At 39.5% G+C, this 22,465-nt stretch overlaps 2 protein-coding genes across 4 annotated transcripts; one reads left to right on the top strand and one right to left on the bottom strand.

Moving 5' to 3' along the window:
• Positions 1–226: 226 nt before the first annotated feature.
• LOC5503186 (high affinity cGMP-specific 3',5'-cyclic phosphodiesterase 9A) lies at positions 227–9,341 on the bottom strand. The gene is made up of 17 exons (XM_032371473.2): positions 9,206–9,341; positions 8,773–8,937; positions 6,654–6,693; positions 5,996–6,098; positions 5,432–5,478; positions 5,255–5,341; positions 5,123–5,182; positions 4,964–5,045; positions 4,297–4,392; positions 4,081–4,203; positions 3,477–3,569; positions 3,330–3,397; positions 3,145–3,250; positions 2,295–2,399; positions 1,814–1,870; positions 1,259–1,348; positions 227–1,003 (listed from the first exon to the last, which is right to left on the bottom strand). Exons 1-17 carry the CDS (start codon positions 9,291–9,293, stop codon positions 863–865), a joined length of 1,551 nt encoding a protein of 516 aa, XP_032227364.1. The 5' UTR covers positions 9,294–9,341; the 3' UTR covers positions 227–862.
• An 83-nt stretch (positions 9,342–9,424) lies between these two features.
• LOC5503185 (pleckstrin homology domain-containing family M member 1) lies at positions 9,425–21,357 on the top strand. 3 transcript variants are annotated; one of them, XM_032371468.2, is made up of 19 exons: positions 9,425–9,550; positions 9,682–9,754; positions 10,734–10,810; positions 11,239–11,279; positions 11,597–11,675; positions 11,820–11,876; positions 12,380–12,475; positions 13,527–13,606; positions 13,909–13,979; positions 15,093–15,236; positions 15,810–16,025; positions 16,235–16,276; positions 16,695–17,113; positions 17,238–17,427; positions 18,867–19,108; positions 19,649–19,780; positions 20,315–20,401; positions 20,668–20,751; positions 20,984–21,357. In XM_032371468.2, the coding sequence occupies exons 2-19, from the start codon at positions 9,721–9,723 to the stop codon at positions 21,116–21,118; spliced, it is 2,226 nt and encodes a 741-aa protein (XP_032227359.1). In that variant the 5' UTR covers positions 9,425–9,550; positions 9,682–9,720; the 3' UTR covers positions 21,119–21,357. The 3 variants fall into 3 exon arrangements, with proteins under 3 accessions (XP_032227359.1, XP_032227358.1, XP_001624287.2); XM_032371467.2 differs by having other exon boundaries at positions 16,692–17,113; XM_001624237.3 differs by lacking the exon at positions 9,425–9,550 and having other exon boundaries at positions 9,614–9,754; positions 16,692–17,113.
• The last annotated feature ends 1,108 nt before the right edge of the window (positions 21,358–22,465 follow it).

The raw sequence follows: 22,465 nt of genomic DNA, 5'->3' as shown, positions 1-22,465 counted from the left end.
ACCAGGAAGAGAAAACAAAGACGTTCAGGGAGGGGCGTGGCCAAGGGAACAGGGTGCATGTTGTCCCATTTTAGAAAAATAATATAAAGACGAAACTTTTTAAAACAATGAAACGATACTGGTAATGATATATTCACAGTAGTTGTGCCTGGCACCCCTTTACTGTCACACCCATATAGACTTTGTCAGAGAAGGTACGGGCCACCCCCACAAGGCTTTGTAATGGTTTGCATGTACACCAGTGTCTTTATTTACATATATAAACGATAAATAAAATCTAGTATGTATACATATTGTATTAAGGACCACGCTATGCTTATATATATAAATTGAAATCGCCTCCCAATGCGTATGGTATGCTTTGGAGAGAGTTCACTTTACCTAACAGCTCTCTATTTTTACGCACGACAGTTCTCAGTCGCTGCACCACACCACATCCAAGCATTTAGAGAAGACAAATGAGTAATACACGCATCCATTCCCTGATGGTTGGTGCAATACTGCTTTTGAAAGGAAATTTTCGTGAGGGGATCCTCTAATAGAACTTTTACCAGTCAGTGGGTCGCGCTCATAACGACAGGACTACATCCTCATCCACAATCGTCGTCGAATTCTGAAAAACAAAACCGCAAAATGTATCGTTGAATCCGTAGAACCAGCATATGTGTTCTTGTTGCTTCACCACATCTCTTCAGTAGATCCCTTCCCTCTTGAATGCCTATCTAAATACGACTGCTATCAATTAGTATACATAGAAATCTTTCGCGCAGTTCGTTGCTGATCGCTATCACCACGAGAATCCGGTTGGTTGTATTTTCTTCGCCTTTTTCCCACTCACTCCAACAGACAATATCACCCTCTACTAGCTTTGGGGCTTTTCCTCCGCAATGACTGCTTGTTGTTGTTCCTCCCTCGAGTTCTTTTTCTTAAGTTCTGTTTCCATGGTCTGGCCCATACCGACGTAATAATCCAAAGCTTTTCGTACCGGCGAAACGATGTGATCCTGAGGAAAAAGAAGCAGTGAAATCGGTCTGTGTGACCAACATTCAGTGTATCCCTATCGACCTCCGTCAGTACCAGATTTTTTTTTTACTGAGGGGGGAGTTTGTGTGTGTGGGGGGGGGGGGGGGGGAGGGGGTGAAGGTGCACAGTCAGGTATTATATGGGAAAAAAGATTTTCACGTTCCTTCAATAGGAAATAACTCAAGTCTTGTAATAGGAAGGGAGGGGTTGCATCCCCTCTTACTCTATAAGTTACCTCTAAGATGGGAAAAAGCTCTCCCAGCGCCTCAAACAGGGGGACCAACACGAACTTGATAAAGCCAATTTGAGCAGAAGGTTTCGTCACCTGGAAAGAGTATCAGGAGAATCAGACAGGCCGTTCCACCTGGGGTAATGAAGTAAATATACATTCGGAAAACAAAAAGCATTATCTCGCATGTGCTACCATCCGGGGTAATGGAATGAATATTAAATACATCCGGGAAACAGGAGCATTCAACAAAGTGGTGTCTCATGTACTATCATCCGGGGTAATGGAATGAATATCAAATATATCCGGGAAACAGGGGCATTCGACAGAGTGTGTCAGTACGCAGCTCTTAGAAGCTGCAATTTGATTGGGCAAATGAACAATATCCGCACCTCGACACAAAGAACGAGAAGAATAGAGACAAAAGAACTTCATTGTAGAACAAAGATAATAGGAGACAAAGCAGCTGCGTACTTCTCGACAGAGCTATGTCGCATGTACTACCATCCGGGGTAATGGAATGAATATCAAATTCGTAATAGAATCAAGTTTATTTCATACCTTATCTCTGTCCATGAAGGGGGCAACAGGTAGACCTTCAAGTTTCTCCACGTCACTCTGACAGATAGGAAATAATATGACATCGACACGCATGGGTGTAGGTGCGACAAAAAACATTGGCACACCACAAGAAACAACCAGAACAACAACGGTTGGCCATAGGGACGTTAGGTTTGGGTTGCATTTGCTTAAACACCTATTAAAAAAACGTCACTGTAAATGGCGAATGGTGCATCAAAACAAAAAGCTGTTTCTTGTAACTATAAAAAAAAGGAAATCGCACGAGTTATTTTAATAGTTTTTTCCTGCATTCAATAGAATTATGGAGAGTCCCATGGTATTTTCGGATGACAGCACTGCTATTTGGCAATTGCCATTTACCATTTGCACTAACGACGTTTTGAATGTTAACATGGTCTCGCGGGAATGTTATCCCACAAACTAGCTTGAGAAAAAGTACAGAAAGATAAGTGTACTTTACCTGGATAAAGAATTCCTGCAGAAGGCAGTCTAACCACGGCTCAGCCACGTCCATGGGTCGCGCCTCGTTCGACACGTCCGATACCTTAATCATGATCTGCATAAGCTGAAGGGGAAATAACAAATTAACGGGCTATCCGTCCGAGAATCAATATTCTTATTATATTATGTATATATAAAATTCATATAAGTCGAAAAACCTCTCTCACAAGTTTTCTAGTATATTCTCCTACACAGACGCATATAATAACAGTTCAGTCAATTCCACAGCGTTCAAAAAGAGGTAGCTACGGCTTTCCACACCCAGAATCAAGTTCTCACTATATAACTCTACTATGTATATGTGAAATTCCTATGAGTCGAAAAACCTCTAGTCTATCCTCCTACACAGGCGCATGTTAACTGTTGCCTATTGAGGCTCTTCCACTGGGTTCAAAGAGAGGGCGTTAGGCAGTGATATAGGAAGCAATTCACTACTCTTACGAATAACATGTGGCCCCTTGAACGCCGCCATAAATTGCGAAGGGTTAGGAGAGGGTGGCTTGTTTTTTGTCCCATCCGAAAGACTGGAAACACAAGAGAAATAAGCTCAACCTATACTTACAACACCGAATTCAAATCTAGACCTAATTCCAGAAAACGTCACTGAGTTTTCGAGCCAGAATTCGAACTAGTTTCCAGCATTGTGAGGCCAGTATACTCAGCACTAGCCACCCCTGGCAACAGAAATTTGGAAAACAGCAACGAAAAATACGATCTGGTGCAAATAGGCATTTTCTCTTAACGTTCATTTTGCTGTGTATAGAAATTATAAATGGTCTGCTGTCGGAAGAGTTATCAAATCTTATTACCATGGACTTATGAGCCTCGTCATCGAACTTAAAGCCAGACTTCAGCAGCTCCTTGAACTTGTTTAGGATATCTGAGTGACGAGCCATGTCCGTGGAGAGGATGCACCTACGTACGACAAATGAACGATGATGAGTTAGGCCAATACTCAATTCTCCCTCTATGAAAATCTTAGATCACTACTCACTTAATCATCCCTTCTCGAATCTTCTTGAACGTCTCGGCGCTCACATTCTGAAGAATATTAGACTTGTCCTGGCAGAAAAATAGGTTTGAGTTTTACGAGAAACTGAAGATCAACGAAAAAGCAACAACACGTGTCTGTTTTCCTTACCTGTTTCATGATATCAAAAGCCACGGCACAGTGGTGATTTTCCAGAGGTGAGATGTCATTATACCTTAGTGCTAGCTCTGTTCTTGCATTGATCTAGAGACATCCCAATGATAGAATAAAAGTATTGATTCTTGTGTACTTCCAACGCGTTAGCATGCAAACCCAATCCGATCCATGTGTACATCAAATACATAAGCATACAAGCACAACCCGATTCATGTATAGGATTCAGAACCCCACCCAAATGAATTCTTGTTTTGTCATATTGGGCCCCAGGGATTGTATGTTTGGGTCTGCTACAACCCTCAGTGATCTTGACATTTACGTGGTCCCAATGTGTCCCCCCCTCTCTCTTACTCCTTCCTACTGTACTACCAGGGGCGGTAAGGGCTATTTTTCGTGATCCGTGAATGGCGCCTTTTGTTTATCGTGAAATTGAAATCTGTGATCAGTGATTGCTACCTTTGCCGTGATTCGTGAAATTTGATCGGCATGAATCGTGATCTATGCTCTTTAAAGATCGTGAAACCTGATTTCCGATTTTTGAAACATGTTAAACTTGCAGGGACCCCCCTTACCGCTCCTGTACCACTATAAGCCTCACCTGATAGGCGTTATTGTACCCAGGATGGTCGAGATCGTGACATAGTGCTGATGTCAGCATTATCAATAAGTCTTGCTTAGTGATTTTATTGAAGATTTCTGTTAACCAAATTAGACCATACATCTGAAACAAATTGAAGGAATAGAATGGTAGGGATAGCTTTCACAACACCAAAAAAGAAAATGTTATTAGCAGACAAGAAGCAGCTCTACCTACCATTTGTGTTACACAGAAAGCATGCCTGAAATTATGGAAAGGTGTTGGGTTGTAGTGTCGGTAGACTTCAAACAGGAAGTGCTGAAGTTTTGATCTCTGCATTAAAATAAAACCGGTTGTGTAAATAGCCTAAGCTGACAAAATCCACAAGCTAAGGTTGCACACACGCTTTGGATGCAAGGTGTCACTTTTTTGAAGAATAATAAAATCTTATACTGTTTCTATATATATATATATATATATATATATATATATATATATATATATAGAGAGAGAGAGAGAGAGAGAGAGAGAGCCTGGATTTGTCCCTGGGGTAATATATATATATATATATATACCCCAGGGACAAATCCAGGCTCTAATGAGGGGGAGGGGGCAAATTTAAATGGGGGATTTCTTATACTTCTTCATTCTAAAGCAAGTCACAGAAAATATGGGGAGCCAGGGCCTACTCGGACCACTCCTAGATTTAACCATTCCCCCCTCTCCCCCCCTCTGGAAAATTCTGGCTACATGCCTTTACTAAACGTTTTCTGCTAAGATGACCACATCTAGTGTGAATACAAGATGTTTAATTTAAGTAAGGTAGTATAAGTACAAATTGGTGTGTATAGTGATGTTGGTGAAACTATCAGTCAAATGGGGATGTTACTCCATGACAATTTACCTCTATTTTGAATTCATCCAAAAGTCCTAAGTCTATGTACATTTGTTGAAGTAAATAAAGCATTTCTGCCTCCTCCCATTGCCTGCAACAAGACATGTAGCCATTACAGTTCTTGGAAGCACACAAATAATTGGCTCTCTAATAATTTTTTTTGTTTACCAGTTATCAAATGTGGGCTTCTTTAATAGATTTCTTGTTTCTTCTGTTAATTCTGCTTTTCTTTAAATGGAGATCAAAACAACACTTAGAATGCTTTAATCAAGACTCCGGAATCAGCAATATTGGGCTTACGATAGATTCCTGTATCTAATGAAGACACTTTCAAACTCCTCCGATGATTTTCGCATCAAACTTGGCTTCGGTCTGGGTGTTGTTCCACTATAACCAAACAAATAAATATGCATAATATAAGAGAGCCAAAACAACTTCATTTTGCACACAAAAGTTTAAAGTTTGGAAAGAGGTTACCTTGTCATCTCTTTAAACAGTCCAAGCCAGCTTAAACATTCAACACTCTGAAAGAAATAAAGCATAACTTCTACTATTACCTGTAGTAGAAGCAAGGAGTGCTACAAAATGTATTAACATTTAAGGCACAATTATGCTTAATATGAAAAAAAAAACACTTTGTTATGCAATGCGTCATCCAGGTTTCTTTTGTAAGGTGAGTTATCACTTGTGCTGTTGGGGGTGAAGAGTAACGACGAAAGATGCATGAAGTGCATCATGAGCCTTGGGGAGGTGAGATACTGCAACTCCTTGAAATTCATGTGGGTGTGGTATGAACAAAGACCCTGTTGACAGACACTTCATAATCTGAGCAGCACACCCCCAACAGCCCAAGTGATAACTCCCCCTACAAAACGAACACAAATGAAGGGGTTTATTTTTGTAAGAAACATAATTGTACGTTAGATGGAAACACATTATGTCATGCTCCCTTGGTAGAAGCAGAGCCTACAACTATGGAACAATTCCCTTGTCCCTCCTGTCCTGCTTTTGCTCCAGAGGCTAAGTAGTAAAAGAGGTTACCTCTAGTTTATCCCGGAATGAGTCCACTTTGAGCTTGATGTCTTTGACAACTGGGGGAGGCTCACCATTTTCAACAATGATCTGCTTTTCTAGGCTCTCAATTCTACAATCCAATTAATATGATGATTAGGCCAAAGGTCACTAGGCCAGATATGGCTTAAAGCTTAGCTTAAAGCAAGCTTGTTTTGCTGTGCTTTATTGCACATACTGTACATTTAAAGATCCAAGGCAAGCAACTGGACATAGACGTGACATCAAAGACGTGACATCAAAGACGTGACTGCATAGACGTGACATCATAGACGTGACATAGCAGTCCCCCACCCTAATAACTAGCAAATGCATTTGCATTCAAGAGTTAAAAAGGGAGCACAGAGCATGATATATATGGCTACTGTTTGCCTTTGTTAATAGGATTTGTATTATTTATCTCAGAAAGTAGAGTACTGCATTCACTTCTGTCATATTGAAAGAAAAACTTTGATGATGAAAAATTGAAACAAGAACTTTTAAAGAATTAGTAGAAATGGTAGCAACCATTTATACAATTATCAATCTGCAATACAATAAATCTTAAATTAGGAAATTTTGAAGAGTTCAAGCTATGAAAAACCGTTTTTTTACATATCTTATGCAGCTGTCTAGATAAAAGACTTACCTCTGCTCCAACTTCTCCAGAGAGCAGCCATTACCAGGTTCTAAAGAACAAAGACATCAATTTGCAATGAGTATTTAATTTGGATATGAAAACATAAAGAAAAATAACAAGAAATTATTGTTATTATTGTCTGCTGATCCATTGTAATTCATTATATTTCTGCAAAAATGGAAAATAATTATACAAAATTTTTAGCTGTTTACTTCAAGTAAAAATGATAAAAGGGCATGATAATTCAATCATTTATTGTATTCATCATATGGTAAAAGCCCTGAGGGGTGTGATAACATTATCATAATCAATTTTACAGGATGTTTATTTAGAACAACAAGGTTTACTTATATAAGCCACTCTGACTAAAATAAAAATCAATTTCATGCTTGAGAGTAGTTTTAGGGGTAACAAAGTTTGTTTTTCTGAATACTCTTAAAAGGCATTCTTCGGAAAAATTGCTTGTCTTTTTTTTTTCATGTGACAAACATCATAAAGGAGGGATCTCAAGAAATATAGCTATATTAGTCATAACATTGGTTAATTTCCTGTATATGTTAAATTTCTCCCAGTAGCCAGACTTATGTTATTTTTCAAGGCACGTTTGCAAACAAGTGTCAAGTTTATAGTTGAACAGATAAGATCTCATGTGCTAAGCTTTCTGCATCCTTAAGTTTTGATAAATTTATGCAGCTAAATTGTATCCTTTGGTTGCATTGCGAATGCAAATAAAAAATGTGACCATTCAGAGTTGCTAACATTTAGCACTGTAAAGGATCTTAATTTTAGGTCTATATCTATGAATATAACAAATGATATGAGCTGTGAAAGATATTTTTATCCTATACTAGTAATCTTCTTCCCCAAATAATACATGTATCACCCTATGGGAGATAAGGTATTGAAATTAAATAAGCAATTATATCACCAATAACATCAATAAAAAGTAATTAATATTTTTTCATGTGTGACAGGAGACGGCCAAAATGATGTTAGATGGAAATAGAATTACCAACATTCATTAGGAAACTGCTTCAAAAATGACAAGATATACATCCAGAAATTTAGAATGATTTATAGTTAGTACGAAAAAATGTTTTCGTACTTCTATTTTAAGCTCCTTGTTAATTACTTTTGGGTTAGTTGTTGATTAGTTGCTATGACAATAAGAATTATATTAATTTGTTCACCAAGGTACTAAATAAAAAAAATTGGTTAAATTCCACCGAGGTCTCCGTCATTGTCATAATGATAGTTTGCGTTTTCCCTTTGAATATTCTTATCTCTTGCAACTATTTTAGAGTCGAAGATATTGAAACAGAGATGAGTACAAATTTCTTGAACAAACAAAATATTCATGTGAAGCACTAGACGTGAGCAGTAGTTTAATTTGCCTCTGTTTGTAAAAGAACATAGACAAACAAAATGCGAGCCAATAATGTTTACATACGACTGATGATGCAGGGAAACGCACTCGAAAATGATTTGAGTGTTGAGAGAAAGACAGAGAAATCCACTCCTTCTCAAATTATTCCATCAGATATTGCGATCTATAGTTTAGTACTACTCGGCACTACGAAGTAAAAAATAAACATTGCAATAAAATGAAATAAAACGACATTCTTCTAGCTCTCCCACCGCCGACTGGCCTTTTATCCCTTTTTATAGAAGCCAACACCGGTAAAATCAATGCTATTTTTTACATCGGGGTAAAAGGCAATCGGCGATGCAACAACAACGAACAGTGTACACCAACCCACACACAATTATTATAATACATAGAGTCAAATATTAATTTCCTTGCACAAAGGACAGATTACTCTAAATTGTACGCAACCGTGCAAATTATGAAGTCAGGGAAATTTACGCAACAAGCTGGCGGAATCGGAAAACACATTGATGAGTGCTTTTTACTTTTGCTAATTTTCTCACCGCACTGTTGATGCAGAGAAATTGAAAGTCCCTGGGGGACTTTGGAATAAATGTACGGAATCTCACACACGCGATTTGCTAGCACGGGGACACTACAATCTTGACATTCAAAGGTCAAAATAAGGCTAAGGGTATAAAACAGATAGTGTTTTGTCGTATAACATAGCGTTTACAAGGGTTGTGGAGAGGCTCTTACCACACAAGCCACAAGCCGAGCAGCTAGCGGCCACCACTTCAAGCTTGTACCGACACTCGGGAGAGTTCTCCGATAATTTAGGCGAGATGTTCACAATACTTCCTTTTGTGTTGTACAACTTTAAAATGTCGTAAGCCCCGGCTTCAGCAGCACTGCGGAAAAGCTCTGTAAGGCAAGAGACAAACGTAGTTAAGAGTGTATTTTTGAGATGAGTGTTATGACATAGCGCGCTTTTCAGCTGGTGAAAGTGTGATCGAAAGCACCGCGGACACGCTTTGAGGCAAAAAGGGCACTACGCATAAAATACATCCAAACTGTCTATTTACACAAAGACCCTGGAGATCGGGGCTAGGATACGAGAAGGATTTTAATCATTCAGTGGCGGGACGGTAGAAATCCGATTTCTTAGTTCTGCGACTGAGATCAGGCGTACCTTTCACATCATCCGCGGGAATATCGGAACTGAATTCTGCCTGCTCCTCCTTGCCACCAACGGTGAAGTAGATCACCTTAGAAGTCATATTAACAACAAGAGCATTTAGTGAAATGAGCGAAGAGTAACAGTGTTTGAGCGCAGTCTTAGCGCTAATCCTAGCCAAAACATGTTATACTCATCACACGGTGTACAGGCGGCTCATTCAGGTCAGCGGTACCACAATCCGTGCACACTGTACAGCGGTAACAAGCCTACAAAACAAAAAATGGCGGACAGAGCGAAAGAGAAACAGAAAACTAAATGATAAGAATTAGTGTTCTTTAAAGTAGAGGAACTATGAAGGTATTCCATTTGTTGTGATGTTGTTGCTGCTCTTTATTATAAAGACAAACTAAAATGGTGCATGTTCGGTTTGGGGACGAAGTGTTGTTTTCTTTATCTATGTTATTATTGTTCTTTTTCTGTCTTGTAAGATTATTATTCTAGTCAAATGAAGGCTCAAAACAAGAGACATGCTTCCAAGCATTAAAAGAACTCTTGCTACAGGTAAATTTGTATTTTTTTCTAGCTACTAGTTAATTGCACTAATTCTTTAGAAATTAAGGTGTTAAGCATGGTATTATATGGTATTATTAGGTTGTTCCACCTTTAGCTACTAAGTGCGTTCCTGCCTTGGTTACCAAAAAAGGAGCAGTAATTCCCCTTCATGCTCCTACCTTGCAATTTGGTTGCAGTGGCTAAACATGGTCAAACCAGACAAAATGTCTGTATATCGAATATTATCTTTTATTTGTGTACCAAATATATCTGTATAAAGCCAATTTCTTGAAATTTCTGTCATAGATTGATCTGGTTCCATTTTAGCCATGATTCATAACCGCTGATTGACCATTTAACCATGATTCATATGCCGGTCTTCAACAGAATGCAATGCAATGGCAACCGCTGAGACCTTTATTGTATTCTGTATTGTGTCCAGGCCCCGACCATGCTCAGGGGACTGACCGTTTGTCAGCACCCTGCGAGAACGATAAAGTTTGACTTTGCAGTGAAAAATTGCAGGTTAATTATGGCCTTTTGGATTATTTTCTTCAAAAGATGTGTTTAGAAAATATTATTCTATAGCGTACAGGATTTTGAAGGGAAAAGCTGTCCGTTTTCTGCCGAAAAAGTTGCCTCGAAGATTCAAAGTTGTGTTTGTGGACCTTCATGCCCTGTTGTATTTTATTACGAGTGAGGATGAGGTGAACCGAGATGAAGGAGGAAAATCGCCTGAAAGGTTATAAATCACAGCTTAAATGGAACCAGATCAATCAATGATTACAACTTCAAGAAATTGGCTTTATTACAGATATATTCGGTACACAAATCATCTTCGGTACACACAAATTTTGTCTGGTTTGCCCATGGGCTAAATAATCAGTAGCCTTAGAAAAGGCCTTGAATGAGCTAAATGAGAAAATAACATCCTCCCATCATAGAATAATTAACAGCCACGTAAACTTAATTTTACTTGCCTTGCCAGAAACCCCTGAGGAAATCTCTCGCAACTCCGAGATAAGGAAAAGACTTATCAATGAATTTTCGATCACTGTTAAAGAGGTATGAGACTGTAATAAACTTGTGAAATGGAACTTCCAATGAAAGACACATCCAAATGTCCTTCAGTGGTTTCACTTTTACACATCAAAGTCTGAATATTTTTTGCATCAAATTTGGGAAATTCCTTGAATGGTGATATATTTGAGAGATATTGCCTAATTATAAAAGTCTAGCCCCCTTGAATAGGCCATTCCAGCAATAAGCTTGCGTGCACATTACCATAGAAATCTACCTCAAGTACCAGAATGCAGCTTGTACCAAACACGCGCTGCATAATGGTAGTTGAGGTTTCCATGTCAAGAGTATTTGCATTCTTATAGCTAGAATGGCCTATTCTATCCATTTGTTATGAAGGCCAAAGCTTGAATTTCTTACAGAAATCGCCTAGCTACATGATTGTTGTACTGTGTGTTCTCTTCATCCTCTAGTTACAGCGAGTCCACCTGGGGTCTGACTATGAGATAGACAAGTAAGCTGTTAATATGCTTTACAGTATATTTGTACAGAGTATTGTGATTTCATTTTCACACCTTGTACTATTTATGAAATACAGGGAGCTATTAACTTCTTAGTAGTAAGAACTCCTTATAATCAAATAGTATCCAGCAGGTCTTTATCCCAGTGTAAGAACCATTGTATTCAGCTCTGTTTTTATTAATATTCGTTCTACCAAACAAAAGAAGCTTTGTGACTCCATGCACAATACACAGGTTCTTGCACCGGGGCAGAGCCACAATGTGTGGCCATTTATTTGTTTATATTGTATTTTACTTATTTCATCCACAGAAATGATGAGTATGGCTTGATGCTGTGTACACTGTTGGAGGCAGTTTTTCTCCATGGATATCATGAACACTCAGTTAAGGTGGGTAATATTATTGGCCAACAGGCTGAAATATTCCTTTAATTATTGTCATATTTATTTGTGATTTTGGCTAATTCAGGATTTTAAAAGGAGAGTTCTGAGGCATATTATAATGGTTGACTCTCATTTCTTTTTTATTTTCAGCTGTCAAACTTCTACAACATTCTTGGAAGAATTTCATCAGAAGCCACCCCTTCTCATGTAAGTTCTGAAAAAGCTCTTAATAGCACCCAGGGCTTCTTTCTTGTCTAGGTGAGGGAGTGTACTAACACACTTTATAATAATGGACACACTTTGCAATAACTTACACACTTTGTAATAAAATTGACACACTTCGTAATACCCACTTTGGGTAATACCCACCGTAATACCCACTTCGTAATGACCCACTTTGCAAAAAATATCACACACTTTGCAATACCTGATGCACTTTTTAATAAAATTTAAACCCAATCCATAATACCTTCATAATACCTGACACACACTGTAATAAAATTGACACGCTTGGTTATACCTGGTGCACTTTGTAATCGAATTTTCACACTTCGCACTGGACTGCACTGTACTGTATTCTTCAGTCCAATCTTACAATGAATATGAAAGAGGTTAGCCATAAAAATAATTTGTAAGAGCAAGAATTTCCTTTCTTCTTTTCTGCTTAACATTTCATTGCCTTGATAGAAGTATTCATAATCGATTTCTAGTCATTCTGGGCAATCCTAGTTGATGTCACCCACCAAGATGTCATCCAGGAGATAGAGAATCTGTCACACATCTCCTCTCCTATCGGGCACTGCAGGGTATGTCTCAAACTACATAGACAAAAATACTGACCAAAACTGGCCCCTCAGAAAAAAACCCATAACCTTTCATAAAGTACAAAATAAACCTTCTTGAGATAATCAGGCAGGATATGTAAATGGTTTTGAAGAATTGCACCTGAGTAATGTGATAGGAATAACTGGGTAATCAAATAATATCTTATATTCTCAGACAATTCCTAAGGAAATAAGCTAAACAGATTGTGACGTCGTCAATGACGTCACTAGAAGCAAAATATGCGGACGTCATGGAAATAAAAAACATTTATTAAATATATCTTGTAAAGGAAACATTTTATAACAACCAAACTTGTAGGTATCATGTTTGTGTCAAGGGCGGTGCCAAGATATGTTCACATGATGCATGACGTCATCAATGACGTCACTTTAAGCAAAACTATCCCAATGTCATATCTATAAATACAAAAAGCTTAAATAGTCATGTTCATGAACCAGAAGAATAAATACAATACACTAAAAAGTGGTATTCAACTCTGCCAAATTTTAATCTTAAATAAGACTTCTTCAGGGCAGACTTAAATTTCATATCTATATTCGTATCTCCTGAACAAAACATCATATGACAACCAAATATAGTCACATGATTGTGACGTCATCAATGACGTCAATAGAAGCAAATATATACTGACATCATAAAATAATGGAAATACAATATTTAATTATTAAGCGAAAATAAGCAAAGATTTGGTCATTTGGGGCTTCGCTTTTAGGCAATGCCTAAATCTGTTATTACCTTAAAATATGCCCCTTTAGTTATAGTTCTCAAAGAACAATTTCTACTGCTTTAGTGTCAGAGGAAGACAATGCATGCATAATTAATGTCATGGTCGGGGGGTGGGGGGGCAGTGAATCCTTGGTGACTGAGGATGTCATTACACTAGAGTGAGCTGCAAATTTAAAGAAAACAGGCTTTCTACTGTATGAGCTCATCTTGGAATTTACCGTTTTAATGTAGTATTTTAAGGCATTTATTAAGCTCTTTGCAAAATGTGATTGTCGTGTTTTACAGGCATGGATTCGTCTGGCGCTTAATGAGGGTTTAATGGAGAGCTATATCAACTCGCTTCTGTCAGATATAAAGAAGATACAGTAAGCTGCTCCTTTTGCAAGTTGTCTTCTCTGACCTTGGCACCCATCTATTTTTTATTCTTTAAATCAACAATTTTTATCTCTTGCTTTTCATATGGTTTAGTTGTATAAGGTTTACATCTCAACAATGTAATGCTTTACACTTTAAGTAGGACAAATGTGTATTTATTTTTAAATTAGCCATCACAATAAGCATCTTTCATTTTCTATGGTTTGGTTTACAATGCCCATTTCATTATTCTAATAATTTTTGCTGTCCTGTTTGTTCGCTAGCCTATAACAGTGCTATTTTGTAATTGCAGGACCTATTATAAGCCCAGTGCTTTCCTGAGGGACGGGGAGCTACCTTACATCATGGTTTCCTTTCTACAAGGTCTTAACTGAACCATAGTCATCATTTTCTAGGAAGTAGTAAAAGAGTCCTAGTCAGCCACACCATTATTGTTTTTGTCCATAACAAATTTTGTATTTGAAGAAAATTTGAAATAACCATCTGAAAGCAAAGTTTTATATTCCTTGTTTACCAATTTCAATTGAAAAATCTCAATAAGGTTCTCAAGTAAGCCGGTGGGAATGCTTTATCACACTTAAACCTTTTTTTTGCATTTTAGTATGACAAAAATGTGGCTAACATAGACATTTTGAGTTACTTGGGTGTGCCTATTGTTCTGTTCTGGTGAAAGACATTTTGAGTTACTTGGGTGTGCCTGTTGTTCTGTTCTGGTGAAAGACCTCTTGAGTTAATTGGGTGTGCCCATTGTTCTGTTCTGGTGAAAGACCTTTTGAGTTACTTGGGTGTGCCTTATTGTTCTGTTCTGGTGAAAGACCTTTTGAGTTACTTGGGTGTGCCTGTTGTTCTGTTCTGGTGAAAGACCTCTTGAGTTACTTGGGTGTGCCTATTGTTCTGTTCTGGTGAAAGACCTTTTGAGTTACTTGGGTGTGCCTGTTGTTCTGTTCTGGTGAAAGACCTCTTGAGTTAATTGGGTGTGCCCATTGTTCTGTTCTGGTGAAAGACCTTTTGAGTTACTTGGGTGTGCCTTATTGTTCTGTTCTGGTGAAAGACATTTTGAGTTACTTGGGTGTGCCTGTTGTTCTGTTCTGGTGAAAGACCTCTTGAGTTACTTGGGTGTGCCTATTGTTCTGTTCTGGTGAAAGACCTTTTGAGTTACTTGGGTGTGCCTTATTGTTCTGTTCTGGTGAAAGACCTTTTGAGTTACTTGGGTGTGCCTATTGTTCTGTTCTGGTGAAACCCTGAAGTCTTTTACATTAGTCAAGGGAGAGGGAGGGAAGATGGTCTAAAGAAAAAAAAAAGAAAATAAATGTTCCAAACAATATTGTGTGTCATCGTAGACCTCTTGAATAGCATGTGGCCATGAGCACAAAAACAAGATAAACACATCCTCTATATGGCACGGAATATATTTCTTATATGTTAAGCAGTTTTTTTTAGAAATTTTTGCTATTGTTGATGTTATCAACTTTTTAGGCATTGCTGAGTTCAAGTTCCACCTGAATTACAATACGCCCAGCCTGAACACTTGGACTGGGGATACTCTAGCATATGCCGGGGTGTGGCAGCTAGCCAAGATAGCGAGTCCTGTGCCCTCAAACAGACCTGCAGCCACCCCACGTAAGAATGACAAAGAGCTAATGATTGGGTGAAGGTTTAGGAGAGGACCTAGCTCGGTATGATTATTCTATCCCAAAAGGTAGACCTGCAGAAAACTTGCACAGTAACAAGATGCTCTTATTCAAAGAGAGCGGAAAAGTCTGGATTTTGAAGCTGTTCCTTTGCTTATTGACACACTATCATAAAAAATATATATATTGAGAGAGTAAGGGAACAGACCCAGGGGCGGATCTAGCTTTTCTCTAAAGGGGGGTTTGGCTAAGTGACAAAGGAAAGAGAGGCTGATTTTCTTTTTGTAACACCTGGCTTTCTGGCAGCCCAAAGGGGATGTCTAACCCCCTAAACCCTCTCTTTACCCAAATTAGACGACTGGTCTTACCTGTTTTACTGTTTAATTTGAATATTTAAGATCATCAACCCATTTACAATTTTATGGTGATTGAAGTGAATTTATCTAGAATTCTAGTTTTATTTGCCTTGATTTTTTGCGGCATTAAAATCTCAATCGGAAGGGTAAATTTTGCTGAACTAGCAGAATGCGAACAACGTTGGGATAATTCTTTGTGTTTGTAGGCGGTACTTCACTTCCTAGCAGCCAGTCCGCATTCAGGCCCATTGCCACAAAGACCGTCACTCATACCTACAATGATGCCCCACCCAGGAAGAAGAGCGGTTCACCCAAGCTTTACACTAGCAAGGAGATTGACCAACCAAAACCAAAGATCACTCGTGAAGAGACATGTCAAGATACCGTGAATGATGATGCCCCTCTGGTAGGGGACCCAACAGGTTGGTCACACAACGTGACGCAAGCTGCATGGCTTGCTAAAGAAGAATACGCACCTTTATGATAATTATTTATGTGGTGATGTGTAGCTTTTACATTTTTTGTGTGTATACTTTTGTGATTACGAGAAAAACAAAAAAAAGAACCTCCAAGTACCTCCAAGTATTCAAGATGAATGAAATTCACCAAAACTGTTTGGACTCTGTTGCAGAAGGCGATGATTCAACAGATAACCAAGCCAAGACGGAGCCAGGTCAGTTGATTGAAAGTCGTGCAATAAGTACAATAGAAGCTTACTATAGCAGGTCCGTACACAGGGTGGGTGCAGGGTGTGCGAACGCACCCCCTCCCCCCCCCAAAAAAAAAAAACTTTCGGTTCTCAATAGACGTGCTATTTGTAGACAAAACTATAAAGTTACAATAAACGTCCCGTGGAGTTACTGCAAAGGCATAAAAAATCCCTCTTTGTTCTTTTGGGGGTGGTCAGATTTTTATCAGAGAACTCACCCTTCCCCCCCCCCCCCTTTTCGGATTTCGCACCCCCCACCCCCCAAGAAAAACCCTAGGTACGTTCCTGTATAGTTTTATAGATGTTGTTGGTACAAACCTTCCTTAGCACGATAGATTTGTTTGAGGTGTGTCCAGAGCTCAAATCTTTTCTTTCCTAGAAGTAGAACATATCAGTGCCAACAACCAATCACCGCCCGCAATAAGTCCAGTGTTGATGATGGGAAGCAACAAGCTGGGTATAAACAATGGGTGGTCCTCAGCATTCCAGGTAGAACATAAGGAAACACAGCCCGCCGCTGACGCCGAGATAGAGAACCAGCAAGACAATGGAGGGGATCAGAAGGCGCGTGGCGGTCAAGAAAAGCTTAACGAACAAGAAGATCGCGAAGACAGTTCATCAAAACGTCAGGAAGTACCGACACAGTCGACTGCGGTTACAGCTAGTGAACCTGCCAACCCTCCCCCCAAAGTAGTCAGCTACAATACCTTACTTAGTGACTACACAGTTCAGGCGCCGGCCACGTTCCCGACATCTTCCTTTGAAGAAGAAGAAGACGCTCCTATAGTGGAGACCAGAAAGGTTTGTTTTTGATGTCACGTTTGTTAATGCTTAACAACCCCGCCAATTTGCGCAAGCAGAAAGTAGTGCAAAAATCCCAAATCAAGCATTGTATATTGATTGCTTTGTATTTTTTGCCGCTTAGATTCCCTCGCCTGAATCTCCGGACTTCTCGCACAAGGCTGGCTTTGAGGTGGTTCCTCACTGTAGCTCCGTTCACTCTGAACACGCGGACAACCACACCCAGGACCTGATGGCCATACTCACTCATATCGCCAACGAACAGGGACTGGACTCGCAGAACTATCAGTGCAAAGGCTGCGGCAGGAATATAGGTACGTATAAATAGGGCTGTTGTTTGTAATAGACTTCGCAGCACGTGCAATGAACAGAAAAAAGTCTTACACGATGAGATGAACGATAAATTCTGTTTCAAAACTTGACTGGTTATTCTACAAGCTTCAAATTTCCGCGAAGGGTTCGAGTGAATGTGCTCTGGTGGAAAAACGAACTCTAATGTGACTGAAATTTCTTACGACATCTATACGCACCATAATTATGTAATGTCTCTTATTTACATCCGTAAATGTCAATCTGTACTAGAGTATGACTTCTCAGGCTGGTAGCCGGGATCTCGAGCGTGGGGTTCTCTTACCCCACAACTGGCCTCTTTTTTTAAAAACCCAACCCAATTGTACTTTTTACTTAAATCCTTCTGGCAAGGGTATTATGTACATTCAGGCATAGGAGCTTTTACTACCTGCCAATCTTAAGCTTTAATATACGGGGAGGCATGGGTGCTTTAACCAACTGCCTTTCCTAAGGCATGATATATGATATACGGAGGCATAGGTGCATTTAATAACTGCCTTTCCTAAGGCATGATATATGATATACGGAGGCATAGGTGCCTTTAATAACTGCCTTTCCTAAGGCATGATATATGATATACGGAGGCATAGGTGCATTTAATAACTGCCTTTCCTAAGGCATGATATATGATATACGGAGGCATAGGTGCATTTAATAACTGCCTTTCCTAAGGCATGATATATGATATACGGAGGCATAGGTGCCTTTAATAACTGCCTTTCCTAAGGCATGATATATGATATACGGAGGCATAGGTGCCTTTAATAACTGCCTTTCCTAAGGCATGATATATGATATACGGAGGCATAGGTGCCTTTAATAACTGCCTTTCCTAAGGTATGATATATGATATACGGAGGCATAGGTGCCTTTAATAACTGCCTTTCCTAAGGCATGATATATGATATACGGAGGCATAGGTGCCTTTAATAACTGCCTTTCCTAAGGCATGATATATGATATACGGAGGCATAGGTGCCTTTAATAACTGCCTTTCTTAAGGTATGATATACGAGGAAGCATAGGTTCTTTTACCAACTGCCTTCCTTAAGGTATGATATACGGGGAGACATGGGTGCTTGTATTAACTGCCTTTCTTAAGGTATGATATACGGGGAGACATGGGTGCTTGTATTAACTGCCTTTCTTAAGGTATGATATACGGGGAGACATGGGTGCTTGTATTAACTGCCTTTCTTAAGGTATGATATACGGGGAGACATGGGTGCTTGTATTAACTGCCTTTCTTAAGGTATGATATACGGGGAGACATGGGTGCTTGTATTAACTGCCTTTCTTAAGGTATGATATACGGGGAGACATGGGTGCTTGTATTAACTGCCTTTCTTAAGGTATGATATACGGGGAGACATGGGTGCTTGTATTAACTGCCTTTCTTAAGGTATGATATACGGTGAGGCCAAGGTGTGCAGTTACGATGGCGGCTACTATTGCTACGAGTGTCACATGGACGAAGATCACGTGATCCCGGCACGTGTCATCTATAACTGGGACCTGCGCAAGCACCGCGTGGCGAGATGCACCAAGCTTTTTCTGCTACAAATCGAGGAGGAACCCCTACTCAACATCGACGAGACCAACCCGACACTTTACTCTGTGGTAGAGGAACTGGAAGAGATTAAGGTATAAGGACCAAGCCATCCACTTTATCCCCAGATCGGTAGATATGCTGATTCTAGAAGCTTCAGCAATATTCTAGAAGCTGTAGCAATAATACATACTCACAAATGCAACAAAACTTGTGTACTCATGTGTTCTCCGTGGTCTAGGAACTTGAATAGATTAAGGTAAGGACAGAGCCACCAGATATTTTTAATAGTTACCTTATCCAGCGCGCACGTTAACGAAAACAATGTATGTTTTCTTGGTTTCTGAAAAGTCACAGGCGAGGATTTTGAAGCTGAAGCCTTGTCTTTTGACTGTTTGTCTGGCGTTATTTGATGAGTTGGTATTAGAACACCATACAGAAGAAAAAAGGCGAGGCGCATAGCTAAGCCTTAAATTGATTTTGTAACCAGTATACACGTTGGACGTTTGGTAAGCGTTTATTATAATGAGTGTAATTTCGTAGAAGGGAATCCTTGGATCTTTTCTTGGATTATAAATAATAATAAAAATGTAAGTGTCTTGGCTGATTCATGTTTTTTTATTCGATGTTCCCAGGTTTTGCGGCAGCAGCTACAGCACTTGAAAGGCTTTCTGTTAACATGCAAACAACCAATAGCAGACGACATTCGTCGGAGGATATGGCCACGTGAATATTTGTGGGATGACATCCACCAATATTCATTACTGGTATGCTTCATTGAATTCTCCACTGGTTTTGGGGTGACACCTTAACTTTATCAGAACATGTTTTAAAGAGTTGTTCGGTCTGTCGCCATTTTGATAGCCTAGCAAAGTGTGAAAAGGGATCTTTTTCCATCGCCTAATTAAGAGAAGCTATTTTTGTCGTGATTATCGAATGTTCATAATTATGAAGCATAAGACTTTGTTTTTAAATATTTATTTCTAGATTTCATTCCATATTTTGTATTCCTGCATGACTGAAAACATTGACAAAGGATTGGCCGACTAAGACTCTAGGACTAAGTAGAAACTCTGAAACTAACGTTGAGGAATTTCAATTGCCAAACTGTTATTTTTTTACCAACACTTAAATTGATTTAAATCTATTGAAAATCTGAAATGTGACTGACGGAACCAACTGGTTTAGGTGTTGGCAACGAATGGGAGAGTTTTCAATTTTAAACATGTCCCCCCAAAAACAATTATACATCTGTTATTACGCATATAACATCATACCCAATAAACCCTTTACGATCACAGGACCTGATCCAAACTCAGTCAGGACAACTCGCACACCATCTTAAGAAGATCATCGGCCAGTGTACTAAGCATGTCTACAAATGCGATGTGAGTCTCGTAATATACAAAATATTATCGGCCAATGTACTGTGCACGTTCCCAAAGCGATTTGAGTCTTACCATAATATACAAAAAGATTATTAGCGGATGTACTATACATGTTTACAAATATACCAAAAGATCGCCAGCCAGCATCCAAAGAATGTCTAAATATTCAATGTGAGCCTTAATGAAACATGAAAAAAGGATTTTCACGGTTCAACGTTATTTGAAATAGGTGCATATTTGTAAAGCAAATATTTCTTGTCTTCTAGCTATGCTGTCAAAAGGGTTTCATATGTGAATTCTGTAATGATCCGAAGATAATTTACCCTTTCGAAGTCAAGACTACTTTTCAGGTAAAGTAACTAACATTCTGTTATTGTCTTTAATTATTCATTGTGTTCCATGCCGGCCTTAGCACTCAAGGTCCCGCCCATCTTAACTGCCGAAGACCTTCACTCCTTCAATTATTTAGACCATTAATATGGCATAGGTAGCAATCTCTCGCTTAATTAAATGAGCCTCTAAAGGCTAAAGACACGTTGCTGGTTGAGTAAATAACGGTAAATTATTTTCTCCTTATTCTAGTGTCCCAAGTGCAAGTCCGTATCTCACAAATCCTGCAAGCGCGATGAGAATTGCCCTAAGTGCGCGAGGAGACAAAAACTGAAGGCTGCCAAGCTTGCAGACAAAACAAGCCTGGACTTTGATTCTACGTGGTGAAAAGAGCGCAAATGCAGCTACAATGCAGACTGCCGCATCAATGAATTTTAATATGAAAATGGCCTATGAGGTCTTGTCAATGAGTCTTATCAGTTGTATGCTCTGTATAAATTTGAATTAATCGTTGTAATTAATAGATTGTTTAACCTTTGTGTGTGGCAGCTAGTAGCTCAAGGGGCGAACTCACCCTTTCCAAAATACACTGCATGTTTTTATTAAAGTCTTAAAGTTTTAAAGTTTATAACCTTTTATAGCTTTCGCTAACGCAAAGGGGGGATGGTGTACCCTGGCTAGAGGCGGCGCATATAGCCAGGGGCCTGCTTGGATCTTAACGCAGGCAAGGCGGCGGCCTGAAAGAGCTGTAAGGATGGCAGGGCCGCAATGTCGCCAGATACCAAGTTCCAAGTTCTTATTGTTCTTGGTATGAAGGACATGCCAAACGCATTTACGTTTGCTTGCAACTGTCTATAGCTTATATCTGTCCTTCTGGATGTTCTTGTGTTCTCTTGGATGCTTGTCGGGAATGGGATTTTGACTATGTTGTTTTTGATCTTAAAAAACATAGATAGTTGCAGCATGTGGCGTCTTGCTTCCAGAGTGTCCCAACCTAGAGACTCAACCATTTCTGTAGTGCTGGCTTTATAATTGTAGTTGGAAGTTACAAATCGCGCGGCGCTTTTTTGTACCTGCTCGAGGAGGGAAACATCCTTGGTGGTGTACGGATTCCACACAGCGGCGGCATATTCAAGTTTAGGCCTGACTAATGTCATATAGGCACGTTCTTTAACCTCTCTTGAGCATGGTTTAAGGGTTCTCCTGATTATACCTAGTGTACTGCTAGCACTGCTTGCGATCTTAGAGCAGTGGCTCCCCCATCGTAGGTCGCGAGAACAGCGCACGCCCAGATAATCATGGGAGTCAACAGAAGATAGTATTTGAGAGTTAATCTCATATTCATGCAGGCTTGGGTTGCGTTTGTTAGTGACGGATAACAGATGGCATTTGGAGACGTTAAAGGCCATCTGCCAGGTATCAGACCAATCAGAGAGATTGTCGAGGTCATGTTGAAGGACTTGATGATCATCGACCGAGTCAACCTGGCGATAGACAATGGCATCATCCGCGAATAACCGCATCTGTGAATCTAGAGAATCAGCAATATCATTGATAAATAGGAGGAAGAGTGTTGGCCCGAGGACGGTGCCCTGGGGCACACCTGATGTAACGGGTACCGCGTTAGATTTTGCACCATCGACGGCAACAAACTGCGAACGATTTGTTAAGAAAGCAGATAACCAGGACAGAGTCTTTCCGGAGATGCCATAGAGCTTAAGCTTTTGCTGTAGC

The sequence above is a fragment of the Nematostella vectensis genome, chromosome 3, assembly GCF_932526225.1.
Source record: "Nematostella vectensis chromosome 3, jaNemVect1.1, whole genome shotgun sequence".
In the NCBI taxonomy this organism is placed as follows: domain Eukaryota; kingdom Metazoa; phylum Cnidaria; class Anthozoa; order Actiniaria; family Edwardsiidae; genus Nematostella; species Nematostella vectensis.
Note: the sequence above shows the minus strand (reverse complement) of the source record. Positions and strands in the feature narration are given on the sequence as shown.